This window comes from Alligator mississippiensis, chromosome 9 (genome assembly GCF_030867095.1).
Source record: "Alligator mississippiensis isolate rAllMis1 chromosome 9, rAllMis1, whole genome shotgun sequence".
Taxonomy (NCBI): Eukaryota; Metazoa; Chordata; order Crocodylia; family Alligatoridae; genus Alligator; species Alligator mississippiensis.
The window spans coordinates 8,317,098-8,332,959 of record NC_081832.1 but is presented as its reverse complement, the minus strand read 5'-3'; the positions used below and the strand labels follow the sequence as shown (position 1 = coordinate 8,332,959).

The 15,862-nt window shown below is 42.8% G+C and overlaps 1 protein-coding gene across 4 annotated transcripts in view; it reads right to left on the bottom strand.

Annotated features, from left to right (window-relative positions):
• Positions 1–15,862, bottom strand: part of LOC102562110 (piezo-type mechanosensitive ion channel component 2) — a 67,191-nt gene that overhangs the window by 5,134 nt on the left and 46,195 nt on the right. For 3 of the 4 annotated variants that reach the window (XM_019484485.2, XM_019484487.2, XM_019484488.2), the window contains 15 exons: positions 14,632–14,744; positions 13,692–13,788; positions 13,249–13,320; positions 12,873–13,039; positions 12,157–12,350; positions 10,548–10,802; positions 9,012–9,270; positions 8,512–8,700; positions 7,725–7,923; positions 6,920–7,046; positions 6,580–6,727; positions 4,743–4,957; positions 3,902–4,060; positions 2,066–2,213; positions 110–298 (listed from right to left, as the gene is read on the bottom strand). In XM_019484485.2, the coding sequence (XP_019340030.2) occupies positions 110–298; positions 2,066–2,213; positions 3,902–4,060; positions 4,743–4,957; positions 6,580–6,727; positions 6,920–7,046; positions 7,725–7,923; positions 8,512–8,700; positions 9,012–9,270; positions 10,548–10,802; positions 12,157–12,350; positions 12,873–13,039; positions 13,249–13,320; positions 13,692–13,788; positions 14,632–14,744 (2,531 nt within the window). The remainder of the gene's footprint in view (positions 1–109; positions 299–2,065; positions 2,214–3,901; positions 4,061–4,742; positions 4,958–6,579; positions 6,728–6,919; positions 7,047–7,724; positions 7,924–8,511; positions 8,701–9,011; positions 9,271–10,547; positions 10,803–12,156; positions 12,351–12,872; positions 13,040–13,248; positions 13,321–13,691; positions 13,789–14,631; positions 14,745–15,862) is intronic. The other variant, XM_019484486.2, reaches the window with a different exon arrangement.

The window sequence follows — 15,862 nt, the reverse complement described above, 5'->3', positions numbered from 1 at the left end:
AAATGGTAGCACTTCCAACTGCTGCTAGCAATTCTGCACTCAGGTGACCCCTAATCTAAAACCTCTTGGCTACTGTGTGCACAACACTTCTGTAAGAGCCATACTTTACCTCGTAACCGCCAATCGTAATTTTGACCGAGATATCCAGGGGCTGATTGACTACTCCTGCCACTGCTTTAACAAGTGATATAAGCAGCAGTGGAAACCACAAAATGAAGATCAGGATGAAGATAAGGCAGGCCCCCATGCCATATTTCACAACCATTTTCTTCTTCTGCCCTGCAGGTTGAGGGTATCTCTGCAAAGAAAGAAATATAATTAATTGGTTATGATGTAATTAACACTGCAAGAAAATTAGGTAGGACAGCACAGGGAAGGGGGAGGAGAAGGAAGCTGGCAAACATTTGAGAACATTTGGAAAATAACCTGATGGTTTTGCGTGTACGTTTGGCAGCCATGTGTGATGGGGTGACAACTGGGGTGAAGCTTTTGCTGGAATGAAGCCTTAAAAAGCCAAAAAAATACTAAGAAGTAGCACAGTACCTAAAGGGAGGAGGTCCTGGACTGTAGCAGCTGAAGACTTGGTAGGAAAGAGATATCTCAGCCCTTCCTAATAAAATAATGGCCCACAAAGACAACCCTGCATGGGTCAGAATGATAACCTATAACCTAGCAATTCTCTTCTATCTTCACCTTGTATGATTTTGATGTAGGCATTCATCTGCAGCATTAAATATTTGTTCTTAACCTTCAGTTAGTAATGCTTTTAATGGAGTCTTTTTTTTTTTTTAGATCAGGCCAACAAGTAATTTATAGATTTCTCTGCAAATAAGTACAGGAGTAGCTTCTGATAACACAGGAGCCCCCACAAGTCGTGGTCTCAGACTCAGTGCTGCCACAGAACTGATGCTGCGAGTAGTTTCCACACTTGAGAGGAAACCAAATTCCCACTTGTGGTGTCTGTGAGCTAAATCCAGAAGGGTACTTGGGTATGCTGTCACTTAGGTGCCTAGATCCAATACTTAAGTGCCATAGCAATCCATCAAACTTGCTCAGCTGCTACCTAATAATCCCATGCTTGCTTCAAATTCCAAGACCTCTCTATTTGGGCTGGCGAGCGTTTGCACTCACCCACGTCTTGATGCCTTTTCAACCAAACACCACCTAAGCCCCAGTTGGGTTCTCAAATCAGCCATTCCCGCACCAGTTTCACCCAGGGGTATTCTCAGAGCACACTGGGCCCTGCTGGGGATGATGCTCAGCGGCATGTCATTGCAGCCAAGAGCCTGCTGGTGAGGGGATCTTGTTTTCAGCTCTCCACCCTGCTTTATTCAGAGCAGGGGCTTGAATTGGCATCTTCTTCCTTCTAGGCAAGTGTCCTAGCCCCTGGACATCTCGGTTAGCACCAGGGAGCTCTTTTATTCTTGAATGATCCGCCCTAAATTACCTAACTGCAGGACAAAGTTCATAGCTGAGAATCCCAGGCAGAGAAAGCTGCCTCCCGGCAGCATGGACTTCGGCACCTAAGAAGTCTCTCCGAGGAGCAGGGTGGCACTTCCCGCTGGCTGAGTTAGGCAGGCAGCTCCTTACCCAGCTTGTGGTTTCTGGGGATCTGGTGTCTAAAGGCCTGATTCTCCCTTTTTAGGAGGTGCATCTCTACATTGCCTTCTGTATGCATTGTATGCTTCTGGCCCTAACTAGCAGCTGAAGTTTCCACTAGGTGGCAGGACATGGAAGAGTTAGGCATTGCAAGTTAGTTCTATAACGGCTAGAGACTGAAGAGGCTACAGTCTTTGAGTTGGAGCCCAAATCCCCTCTCCCAGCCAGGCCCCATAGATGGGTGATAATTGCTACTGCCTCATTTGCCTACACAGCAACTCACTAAACAGCTGTTACTTGCAGTGCTGCCGTGCAGGGAAGGGCCTGCTCAAGTGCAAAACTCTCCCCCTCTCTCTCCATGAGTGTAAAGGGAGCAGATGTCTTCCCCGAGAGCCAGCACCGGCCTCAGACATGTCTGCTTTAGAGCCTGTCACCAAGAAGGGACTGCAAAAATGGAACCACTCACCTTCTCAGACTCGCGCAAGCATTTCATAATGAAAATATTTGCATACAAATCCTCCACACATATCCAATTGGAAAGGCTGAGCGTGGTGTCAGTCCAAACCCAGTCCATGATTGCTCTCAGCTCTATCAGGAAAGGCACCATTCGGAACCTACCGGTTAAACCAAGAAAGAACGTTAGCCACCTTTTGGACGGATGCCTGTGCAAATACCAGGGGCTGAAGTCCTAGCAGATAACTTACTGAACCTGGAAAAATCACCCTTGGCTTTGGTGGACTTTGCCTTTATCTTTCCATGGGAAAACTGTTTCCTTTCCAATGCAGATGTGTAGCTCTATGTTCTGAGGAAGCAGAGGGTGCCTGGTGATTGCAGCAAGAAACCCTCCTGCTTCCAGGTAGTTAGTGGTTAGTTTCTGCCTGATGCAAAGAAAAAACATCTCCCCCTGTGCAGATTATTCCATAACTGTCTATTAGGAGCAACCCAAATCATCTGCTACTGGCCTCATCCAGAGGCAGGACACTGGACTGGATGACACATTCAGCTGATCCCATCTGGCAAGTCCTATGTTCCCAGTTGCCCAACTAGGAAGACTTCCAGTTTGGAATACAACTGTTACAGATCAAATTTCCAAAGGGTCTTCAGCCCTGGCCTCCTCCTGTCTGTGTGTGAAAGTGCCTGTGTGAGTACTTCTTGGGTGCTAGTACCCATGCCAAAAACTATCCTTGTAACTAATCATGCTTATTATAGAGGTACCTAGCAGCCATGCAGAACTGGGGCCATTGTGCAGTGCTGTAGAAACCCAGAGCAACCAGCAGTCCCTGACACAAAATGCAGAGTTTACTTACAGCTCATTTACTGATTCAAGTGGGCACACGTGTGCAAATTCTGTTACCTTAGTGCACAAATGACTGTTTGTCAGCTGAGCTGACAGATTGAATGGCACTGACAGTTTTTCAGCATTTCTGTCTGCACAGGGGGGACTCAAAGTTTGCAGGAAACAATATTTGTCCCTTAAGTTTCCTTGCAGAGCCTCTTCATTTGTACAACACGCGCAGAGAGCCCATCTGAGAAACATCTTTTTTCCAGTCTTTTTATAGTTTTTACAATATTTAACTCTGTGTGCGTCTGTGTTTAAAAAAGCAGCGAGTACATAACATTCATCCTAAACATTGCCAAACTGGCCAATGGCTTTTTAATATCACTACCACAAGGCTGTGTTTCAACATATTTCCTGTCTGGAACTGTTCCAGTGGCAATTCCAGGAGTGGAATATATTTAGTCTATATTTACTTAGTCTATTTAACTTTCTTTTGGTGTCTTTGGCTCATCTCACAACCATGCTATTTTAGGATGATTTATACAGTATTTACATTAAATTCTGCTAATATTTCCTTGCCTCTTGAAACTGAATTATAGTATTTATGTCCCCATGACCAATGTTGGAAGCATAAGCAGCTATTCCAGGCAATCAGGGAGGATCTATCAGAAGGGAGACTGCCAGGAAGTGAGATGACTCGTCTGAAATGTTCCTTGAGGGATTATGTAGGATAGTAACAATCAGAGAAGGGCAGCTGCAGCAGTAATTAATGTGGGTTGTTTTCAAAAGTGAAACAATGGCATTTACACTGTACTCTTGTTTCCTTCGAAGTCTAAACTTGGGGTTTGAGCTTAACTCTGACAGGCTTCCCATAAATTACACATGCCCTGAAAAAAAGAAGTTAGCATGTGCAGGCTAAATGCTGGTTCAGTAAGGATTGTGCCACTGACTTTAACATGAGTTGGACTTGGTCCACAATATTTTGTCTCTGTTGCCAAAGGGGAATATCACCTCCATGCTTACCCCTGGAAGAGGAAGAGGTTTATGCAGTTGTAGCTCTTGGTTAGAAAGTTGCCTAGGACCTGCTTGGGATATCCACATTTGATCTGATATGCTGACAAGCCAAAGTAAATACACTTGACTAAGTACCAAAGCTGGGCCACGTGGTTTTTGTTAAACCTCCTGCAAGTGAACAGAACACAAATTTCATTGCACTTTGTACATGGCACTTTCTACATCATTATTTTAACTTTCTTGGTACAGTGACCCCTTCGGACTGGATTTGAACTTGGCAAACATGAGACTCAAAGCAAGGGCTACAAAATAGTTTCTTCCCCCAGTCTGAAATAGGAAAGGCCCATCTCTGAAAGGAGTGTAGTTAGCAAATGAACCACTTCAAAGTAGGTTACATCCAAAGTTGGGAGACTGCTTCTGCCTGCCCAAGCTTTCCCTTGCCATACCAAAAGTCTGCCAATGTCTCCCTTTCCAAGGACAGCATTTTCAGTCATACTTGTTGAGCATGCATATGAAATGTGTATCTGGTCATTTGCACAATCAAAATAGCCGTACAACTGGAGGGTACAGTCTGGACACAGAATTGCACTCTAGTGTTCTCTTTGGCTAAAGTGAACTACGTTCTCTTTATCAGGACTGCTGCGGAAAATGAAGTTGTCTACATCTGTTCACTACTGATTTCCAAGTCCACCCACCTTAGCTTAAGTGCCAAGAACATAAATTTAGCATCTGCTGATAGTGCACAGAAATGTCAGACTTCAAAGCCATCATTGCTGTTTGTTTTCTCACTGAACGCAATGACTGATCATAAGGGAGAAATATTTTCATATGATGCAGGATACAGTTGTACCTGTCAGTAACTCCTGGCAAGATGAAGAACATCCAAAAGTGAATGCCAAAGACCAGGACAACCTGGAACACACACTTCCCAAACATGGTTTTCCTCAAGTAAATGGCCCGGTCCGCTATCATCATGCCAAACTGGAGCAGGAGCATCACCAGAAAGGCTTGAGGGACCTGATCTTCTGACAGTGATTCGGTTATGTCAGCAGCTGCCGAGTATTTCTGCAATTAATCATAAGGATTATTGTAACAACCAAACAGTGCTAAACTAATAAGGCTCAGGGCTCACCCAGTGTTTTTACATATCCGCTAAGCAGGGGGAAAATCTGCACTCATGGGCATGATCCCTAATCAGGCAAGCAGACCACTGGAAGCAAAGGGTTTGTATCTGTCAATAAGGCCAGATTCTGCTTCCTCTGCCTATAAGCAAATCCCCACTTTGGAAGGATCACATAGAAAATCATCTTGGAGGCACAGATTGCACAAGATTACAGGTGCCTCATGGAGGATCTTGAAGAACAGATATTTTTAAACCTTTTTTTATTTGTATTTTTTTTTTATAGAAAAATGGGCACCCACCATAGAGCCAGATCCAGGCACAGGTAGCCTCTAAAAATCAAATGCCTCTTATTTTTGGAACTGGTCAGATCCGGCTTTCAAATCTCCAGCTTGAGCCAGGTCTGATCTGGAGCTTAATTCAAGCCAATATAAAAGCATCAGCCTAGACTCAGCTGTGCTTGGGGTTTTCCCATTTTCCCCTATTCATTATTACTAAGAATGTTTTGCATGAAGCCTGGATCTTTCCCTCTTAACAGCTTCAACTGATATTACTGATGCCAATTCCCCTGCTTGCAGTCAGAATCACCTTCTCTGACAGAGCAGTTCCTTCCAGGCAGATGGAGGAAACCCAAGCAAATCCTTAAACTTGTGTGTGAATCTGAGGCTTGACTACTGACTGAAATCCTTGGGTCTGTGACTTAAAACTGAACATCTCAGCAGGCAAATAACAATGCTGAGCATAGAGCAAAAATGGGGCCGGGCTTCAGCTCCATGAGCCTGCATCAATCACTCCGGGGCCTTGTCACAAGTTCTATGCTTATATGCTTTCTGGATCTCAAACAGGCTCCTTGTTCAATAAGGACACAATCCTGAGCACGTCTCAGGACAGTGAATGCCGTCAGCTCTCACTGACATATACAGAGGTAAGATGCTGATCACTTTGAAGGAGATTGACCCCTTCTCTTTTGATGGGTTGTCATCTCTGATCTTTGCATTGAAGAAATCTTCTCTCCTCACTTTATAAAAGCAAAGCAATGGCTAAAGAAAGGAGGGAAATGAAACAAGCAGTGAATGCATGAAAAATGAATTCCTGGCAAAGCAATGGCAGCCCCACAGCTGTGTTCCAGTCTCATTATCTACTCCTCCATTGCCCCCACTAGTGACTGTTATCTTTGTGAGTTAGCCTGTCTTGCCTTTGTGAATAGTCCCTTTGGAGACTCCTTGCTCAATTTTAAGGATGAATCAAGAAGCAAATAAACCAAGAAAGAGCAGCTGTAAATCAGGGGAAATGCTGATGGTTTCCCTGGTGGTGAAGAGAGGAGTCCAGGGCAGAGAGTACAAAGCCTCTTCTGTCTTTAGGCACCTGCACACATTGTGGTTCTCCCTAACTCTTGATTCCCAGACTTATACAGACAGGTCCTCTAAAGTTTCCTGGAGTATCCAATTATGGAAGGATCCTGCTGACTAGTTACCACAGTCCTCAAGGAAAAAAAAATCAAAACCATTTTCCTTTGCAGTCTGCTTTAAGAAATAAGAAAGGAAAGAAGAGGTGCATTTGTGCTTACGCCAAAAGCCCCGTATCCAAAGATAGTGATTATAAAATTGATTGCATCCACAAGGAACATCAGTGCATAAACATCGCGGACAGGGCTGAACTCTGGGTGAATAATGTTGTAGAAGAACTGCCTGATCGGCCGATAGATTTGTAGGGCACTAGGAGTAAAAAATAATATACATAATTTTAGTGAGTAATTACTACAAAGCTTTTTAAAAATAATTAGCTCAATATAGCCACCTCGCATCTTAAACAGACAATCCATAAAAACTGGAATCATCAGAACTCTGTTGAACTGAAATGCAACATTTCATTTTATTAATAGATACTACCAATAATGTTCCAGTTACGTTTTAATTGACAGTTTCTTTATCTTCACCAAGTGTTGTTTCAGGGTCTTCTTGGCAACTTTTTTGTTCCTGCTGGGCTTCTTTCTGAAAAGATTCCATCTCTTCCAGGCTTCCTTTTGAGGCTTGCCTACCAAGAGGAAGATGAATCAAGACCCATTAGCTTCATAATGACATTAGTATTCCTTTGCCAGAAAGGTTAACAATTCTTGTTCATTTTCTTTGTTCCAAAAATGCACTAATTCAGCCATAAAGGTTCCCTTATAGGATGTTACTAAAACAAAGATCCCCTATGTATATAGTTTTGGGGCCCATAATACACAATATTCAGTAGGAATTATTTGGAATTTCTGCGCCCAAGTGGTGGGTGCATCAGAAAAAGATAGACAGTGGGTGCAGATACACAAGACACTAGCTGCGCAGTAGCTGAATATTACTGTGCAGTAGCATGTCATGGCACTAACAGTGCTAATACACTACTGCACAGTACTATTAGGTTACTGCGCAGTAGCATCACTTAAACATTCGCCAGCACTACTGCACAGTGGCTCCAATTACTGTGCATTTATTTAGTACTTGCTTATACATGTACTTGCAGTAATCACTGAGCAGTAGCGTCTCATGTAGATACACCCAGTATGGGTGAGAATAGAGACTCCAACCACTGAAGGCCCAGCTTCTCTGTTTGTAGGTATATCCAGAGAATGATGAACAACTGAAATTATGGTCCCAAGTGTATTTTCTTTATCTTAATAATAAAGCGAATGCCTCCCCCCATATAAGAGTAGCTCTGTGTGGGTCCAGTTACCTTCATTAGCTGAGCCTGTCTGGCGTCTCCTAAAAGCAGTCTTGGAGAGGTGGTGATGTCTGAAGAGATGCCATGTCCCTGATTCAGCCTCACTTTCCTCCAGGTCAACTCTGCTCTGCTTTTTCTTTTGCCTCCGTGTCAGTATTGTTTCCTTGGGATCGGGCACATCAGTGCCTTTGGCATCCCATAGTCCATGGCACTAAAGAGAGTATTTTAAGAAAAATAAAATAGTCTGTACATTGTGCCCTCAGTACAGTATCTTTAAGTCACAGGAATCACAAATCACTCTCCAGAGGGAGGAAGAAGCAGACGCATAAAGGGGTGGAGAGAGAGTTAATACTTGAGAACAAGGGAGGTTTCCTAGTGACCAAAGACCCAACTTCAACCCACAATGCAAATTTCCTAAAATTTAGAAGTAAAACTCCTATTGACTTCAATGGGGTTGGGATTTCCCACCCCTCCAGGACCCGACTCTCTTATTACTTCGTATGAACATCTCCTTTAAAAAGATTTATCAGTAGGTAACCTGTGACAGGAGAATTAAGCACTTGCTTATTTAAATCTGGAATTTCATTTGCCTCTTTTTTGAGTTAAGGACAGAAGTTAAACTTGTTCCAAACCCAGATTTGGACTCTTAAGTCCATACATCTTAAAGCCCAGAGGTGAGTTTTGAATTTATACCAGGACTGAAGAAAAGGCACACACAGAAAAGTTTCATTTCTACTGAAAACAATGAGCACAGCTATAAAGAACTGGATCATTTCTTTTCCGATCAAGAGAGATTTACCTTCAGGATAGACCTGTGAAAGAACAAAGCAAGCAGTTGCACGAGATCAAAATGCACATAGCCATCCTTCTTCTCTATCCCAACAATATTTGGCAGTGCAAATGGCTCTTCTCCATGGAGGGCGCAGTACAACTTGCTGCTCCAGGGAAAGAATCCAAACTGAGAAAAATATTTGACAGCGACTGTTATCTGGAGGGAACAAAAACATACAAAACGAGTTAGAAGGTCTGAACTCGAAGAGCAACAGCTGGCCTCCAAAATTTTCAAAGAGCTTTTTACATCTTCCAAGTATAGGGAAAGACTCCAGCAAACATTTCTGCTGGCTTAACTTCTAGAGAACAAGCCTTGATCTGGGACTCTGGAAAGATGTCATCTCATTTTACCCCATTTATTTCCATCCCATTATCAGCACTTCAAATGAGAATTTATTGAACTTTAATATAAAGAACAGCCCCTGCTTGAAGCAAGTCACTCGTCTGTGGTACAGGGAGCTTCCATACCTGTGTATAAATGATGGCTATAATCCAGAAGAATTTAGTAGGCCTTGGAATGGATAACATAGCCCACATAAATACAAGGATAGGCAGGACCAAAGTAAGGATTGAAGCAGAGACCATGTGGTTCAGAATGATCACAAAATAACAAAGCATTTCTGACTTGGACACCATGACGGTGTACAAAGCAAAGCCCAGTTTTAGAAGTCGGGGGAGACACTCATAAAATTTGTCCGACTGCTCCAGTTCGTTGTCATGAAACGTCCTGCACCAAAGAACGAAAAATATAAAATCAGTTTAACTGTATTTCCAAAGAGGCTCTTGGCTACCACACAGTATTTATAAATCTGACTTAAATAAATCAGAGCAGATATGGTATAATGAGATCTCTTCAGAACTTTACATGTAAAGCTGTAATACTTTCATTAGCTACACCTTGAATGAAAGCTTTCACTCATCTAAACCATATACAAGAATAAAGGGTGTGAATCTAGAGTTTCTGGCTCCCAGCTCTGCTCTCAAATACTGGAAACTCTCATACAACTCTGAACCTTATTTCATGAACACAGAATTTTTTTACCCTCTGACTTCAATGGAGTTAGGAAAATGTGGGAGCATATTTTTCCTTATTGAATGAACACGGAATTGTTTTACCCTCGGATTGACTTCAGTGGGGTTCAATTTATTCCACCCTCTGACTTCAATGGGGTTGGGAAAAGCACCTGCTAAGCCATTTCGACAAAAATGCACACACTTACACACCTAGATCTCAAGCAAAATCCAGAGCAACTACTTGAGATACTGAGCACTTCTGAATCTCATTAACCTGAGGATCTTGTCCTTAATTTACCCATACAATCAGCATGAGCACATGACAGTCGTACTGCTTATACCAGCACTGCATACAAGCTGCATGTGCAGAGTTCTTAACACCCTTGGAGTGGAGCTGACTTAAATGTGGGAGAGTGATATTAAAACAAAAAAAAATGATTTCCATCTTGCAATGTTCAAACAACACCTATTTTTCTTTCTTTCCAAATGTTGGTGATTTTACTGACATTTTAAACTTCATGTGCTAAAAATGTGGCTCTCATTAAGTATTGTTATTTTTTAGTTTAAAAAAAATAAGGATTTTGAAAGCAGTTTTCATAAACATTTCAGTAAAAGAAAACCTGTGAAAACAAGGGATTTCTGAAAGCTTTTACTTCTGAAAAAAAAAACAAAACCTTCCCTCCCAACCTCCCCAATGCGGCTTCTAATGTGAAAACTATTTCCCCAGCTCTACCACAGAAGATCGCTGTTAACATAAGGAGAAAATATAAACCACAGAGCTAGATTCCAGGGTGTAAATTGGCTTAACTTCACTATGAACAGAGCTGTCATCATTGATACCAGCTGAGGATCTCCCTCAAGGGCCCTCTTTAGTCTTAAATAAGTCAAAAAATTGGGCATAATTAAGCTGTCATGTTGTTTAAGACTAATCATCTTGCTATGGACACATGGGTATCATTGCAGCTGGGTTTGTATTTAGGTCTCTCTTGCCTGTTCAGGAGCAGATCACTGGCAGTCATAACAGGAACTTCATTTAACAGCCCGCCTGCTACTTTGTTCTTCTGAATGGACGGGGAAGTAACATAATCTTCTGTTTCTAATGAACGGCTCCCCAGATTGGCAAGCACCATACAGGAAGCAGGACGAGTAGTTGTTTCTGGCTCAGTGCCTTTGATGCTATCTTCATCTTCTTCTTTCTCTCCTGATTCATCTCCATTTGTTTCTTCAGCAGCTTCCTCAGGTTCCCTAGATCCAAAGTGCATATTTTTCAAAGTGCTGCTGAGACAGTGAGTTAAGCTTTTGATAGACAATGAAAAACTCTTATTAAGCGAGGCTGATATAATGTCTTGTGGACATGCCAGAATAACAAGGGCATAGTCTCCAGAACTTTAGGATTGAGTGCAATTTCCAGCATCCAAGTTTTCTCATTGTGACAGGTTTTGGAATGGCTTCACTCTAGCACATTACTTTCCACAGAAAGTAAAGGACAGGGTTGTTCTTACAGGCTAGGGACAGAAGTTACACATAAAAAGGTTTAAGTGATCAGAAACTGGTTTAAACCTGTAACAGAACAGAAGTTCAGTGCACATAAACCAGTTTCAAAATGACCAATACTGGTTTAAGATAAACCTGGTTGAATATAGTAGCAGACTTAACTAATTTGGGTCAAACCAGTTTATGAAACTTCTGTCCCAGACCCTTTCCTGATTCAAGTTAAATCACAGTCCTCCAGCATCCCAGCATGCTTTGCCCTGAGCTGGGCTGTGCTATTGGCTCCAGAGAGCAGAGCTGGCCCTGGCCCTCTGCTCCCTAGCTGCAGCAATGAGGGCTGGCTGACAAAGGGGTGTGGGGTAAACCCAACTGGGGATGCAGCCCAGTCTGCAGGGGAGGACTGCACATCCCTTCCCCTGCTCATATTTACTGCTGGCTGCAACTGTGGAGTACAAATCCCAGAGGCACCTGGAAGCAGGAAGAGGAAGTGATGAGCAACCCTGCAAAGTTCTGCTGTTGTGAGTCTGGACTGCAAATCTCAGAGACCTTGGGGGGCAGCACAAAGAAGAAATGAACACACAGCCAGAGAGCCATGCTCTAGCGCCCCCCAGCTTCTGGCCTGAGCCACTGCAGGCATGTGGCTGCATTTCTTGAATCAAACATCAATGCTCCCAGACAGCGCGCTGCACCCGCTTGATGCGACAGCTGCAGAGGCAGGCACACCCAGAGAAGCTACAGGGGAACCTGCAGCCACCCAGCTGTGCCTGCCTCTCCCCGATCCGAATCTCCATATTGAATCACTGTCCTTCTAACTAGCCGAATCCGAATAGAATACTTCCCTATTCACACAGGCCTAATGGAGACCTGCTCTGTCATAAACCCCCTGTTTGACTTATGCTTGGTTTCCCGTCTGTAAAACAAGAGTAACAGTTTCTGAATGACCACATTAAAGATTAAAGGATGCTCAGCTGCTGCAATAATAAGGGCTGCACTAGTCCTGGTGTGAGAAAACCATCAAATGTTGCTTGGCTGTGAGTTTTCTAACTAAATGTGTGCACCACTCTAGGGAAAATATGTAGTAACGATGACATCGCTAATTTTTACCCACCTGGATGCCATGCTTTCATAAGGTTGTTGGATGTCCTCTCTGGGCATCTGCTGGTACTCAGATAATGTGTCTTCATCACTCTGGTCCTCCTTTGCAGTTTCCATTTTATTTCCTTCACAAGCACTCCTTTGTACCTTCTGGCTCTTCTTCAGGTTATAATATTGGAGAACAGTGTCTGCTGAGGCCTCTTTCCCCTTTAAAAGTTAATAGAGAATTAATTAAATGGTAGAAATGCTGTCATGATGTCTGTCAATGCAAATTATCATAGGAAAATAGTACTTCTGGATCCCCATGAGCAACTCCATCCTCTGAAACAGGTGGATAGTTTGGGCTTCATTGGGGTGGGGGGAGCTTGTGTTCTTCTCCTGCAAGTCAGAGAGTCCTTCAGGCCCTTTGATCACTTTAAAATGCTGTGATGTAAATAATGCTCAGAACTTATTAGTACTGACATCAAGTCTCTCAAAGGAAGAAAAAATGGTTTTCAAAACCCAGCCAAGTACAGAAAGGTTGGCCAACATACGAACGTTAGTAAACCACATTGCCAGTAGCTGCTATAAAGTATAAATCATCACTGAGCAGAATTTGGTAGAATATTTCTGGGAAAAGCAGGATTTTGAGACTGAGCTCCATATTTCCAGTTTGATATAGTGTAATAAATTCAGACATCCTATTGACACTAAAACATAAGATATTGTGTGAAATGATAGTGCTCTTACCCTATTCATTTCTTGCCATAGAATGCACCTTTCAATTTGGAGTACTTTTGCTATGTCCAGGTTATCTTTACACAGGAAATTCACTGCCTCTGTAGTATCATCTAACAAAACTTGAACAAGGACCCAAGCAAGCTTGACTATGTTGATTACTCTTTGGATGATGTTTTCTGTCAAAAAGGAAAAAAAAAATCATGTATGCTTACCCACTGCAAACTGCTCCGTGTGAGTTACTCCATCTCATGCAGCTCCCAAGCTCTGTCTGAGAAATACTCAGCACAGACACAAAGGGTTGAAACTATCAGTTTCAGTTGTCCTTACAGCCCTCCAAATAGGATAAATGGCTTCTGGGTTATTTCTGTAAAACAGACCAACTCACCTGGCTCATCTAAAGGCTCTTCAGTGACTGATCGCTCCGCTTCCTCTTCAAAGGATGCCCCTTTCATGTCTTCTATTTCATATATGAACATAAACAGAATGACACAGGGATAAACTTTGCCTACACCTCTTTCCAGCTACTCAGAAATTAGGAGCCCAGTCCAATTCCCCACTGAAGTCAATGAGATTCTGACTTTATGTGAGGGTCACCTAATTGGGTATCTAGAAACTGTAAATGAATGCATGTGTGAAGGGCACCATTAAGGGAATTATGGCAAGAGATAAGGATTTCCTCTTTACCCAATCTGTGGGGTGTGCTGAGGGCAGCGAGCATGAGTGTCACTGTTCCCTGGCCCACCCATCTTTTATGTTATAGCCTCTCTCATTCAAATGGTCCTTTTTGGTCTAATGTGTCTGGAGGTGTCGGCAAATGTTTCTTATTACCTCCAAGTTGCTCTTTCTTCCTCTGCTCCCTGATTTCATCTTGTTCTCTTGTTCTTAGTGCTGATTTGGAGTTAGTCATCCAGGCTTCATGGGCGAGCTGCATAAAGAAGTGCCATTACTCTCTGGTTAGAAGCCTAACGTGTCCACGCAGCTCATCAACCTAAGTTGGATTTCATTTAATTTACTGAGTTATACCAGGAACTCCTTTAACTTGTAGTGACTGCATCTACACAAGATGCTCACTGAGCAGTAGTTTGTTACTACTGAGCAGTAGCTCATTACTACTGTGCAGTAACGTTGTGGCACAAAGCATGAGGTGATGCTACTGCACAGGGGTAACAAGCTACTGATCATCAGTAGAAATGAGCTACTGTGCAGTCAGCATCACCAAGAAGCCATTCGGGGACCCTATTGCACAGTAACTCTGGTTACTGCACAGTCATTTAGTACTTGTGTTCACAAATACTAAATGACTGTGCAGTAACAACTGCATAGTCAGCATCTCATGTAGACATGGCCACTGTGGATCAAATGAGCTGCTGTTCCTTCCTCCTCACTTCCATTCATTTAGACTCCAACCTCAATGGCAGTTTGCAGACCCATTAGGCTCCTTTATAAACTCAGATAACACCGGTATAGTAACAACAGCAATTGCTTCCATGCAAAAGCAACACTGGGAAATATTTGGTAGCTTCAGTGCAGTTGTATGTATAACAATACCTAGCTCTTTTCACCTGATGTACTTTACCAAGGAAGTAAACTTCATTGTGTCCTGTTACAGATGAGAAAACTAAGCCAGAGGTCAGTCAAGCGACATAGCCAAAGTTATCCAGCAAGCCAGGGGCATAGCTAGGAACAGCACTTTAGCCTCCTCAGTCCTAGTCTAGTGCTCTAACAGCTAGGCCATGCAGTTGAATATTTTCAGAAATAAGCCCGAAACCTGGAATGCTGTTTTTCTCTTTGATTCTTCCTCCTCTCTCTGTTCTGTGTCCCCTTCTTCCTCTTCGTCTTCACTGTCTGTCTCAAAGAGGCAGTAGCTCCCAGCCTGAATCACTGAAATCAGTTCCAGAAAAAAGATGTCTGAGTTTTTTTTCAAAGCTATTAACATGTTAGGTTCACATCTTTCTTTGAAATTAATAGAGGTTGTGTATTTAAATCAATTGCATGGTTTTCAAAATCCTAGACTATTTGTTTAATGTATGTTTTGATAGGACGACGACCATCCTAGAAAATATTAACAATAGGTAAATTGGGCATATTTTTCTCATTACTAATATTTTTTTGTTCCTTTTTATTAGTATTTTTTACCCTTAATGGAATTTAAAGTAGCAGTTAGGCTATAAATAGAAACAACTGGAAAGAAAGCCACCTTTGGATAGCACTGACATTAGTCATAGAGAAGTTGGGCTAGAAGGGATCTCCAGAGGTCATCTAGTCCAACCCCCTACCTGTAGAAAGATCATCCATATCCACACCATCCCATACAACCATAATCTAAACTCTTCATGAGACTACCTACCCTCAACCCTGATACAACGTAGACCTAACACCCTAACCTGCCAAAGGTAAAATTCCTCCCGGACCCCAAATGTGGTGATTGGTCTGACCTCAAGCAGAGGGGCAAGGCCCTCTAGCCAGGACCCTCAGACTTTAGTCCCAGTAGGAGAATTGGCAAACCCCAGTTGAAGTCCCCTCTTTAGCTGTAGCCAACACCCAATGCCTCTGGGGAGGTTTAAAAAAACCCTGACGCATATAATGGGGAAAAAAAATGTGGGAGGAGGGAGAGGGGGCAGAAGCAACCAGCAAAGCCCAGAAGTATGAAAAATCATGGCAGAAATTAGGTATAGCTGCACCTAGATCATCCCTGACCAATGGCTGTCCAACCTTTTTTCTTTTTAACACCTCCAGTGATGGAGAGTCCACAATTTCCCTAGGCAGTCTATTCCACTGGCTCACTGTTCTCACAGTGAAGAAGTTTTTCCAGGTATCCAATCTACATGTACTTTTCTGCAACTTCAGGCCATTGAGCCATATGCTCCTCTCCGCAGCAAAAGAGAAAAGTTGCTTTCCCTCTGCTTCACGGCATTTCTTCAAGGATTTGAAGACTACCATGTCACCTGTTAAGAACCTTTTCTGCAAGCAGAACATGCCTCGCTCCTTCAGCCTCTCCT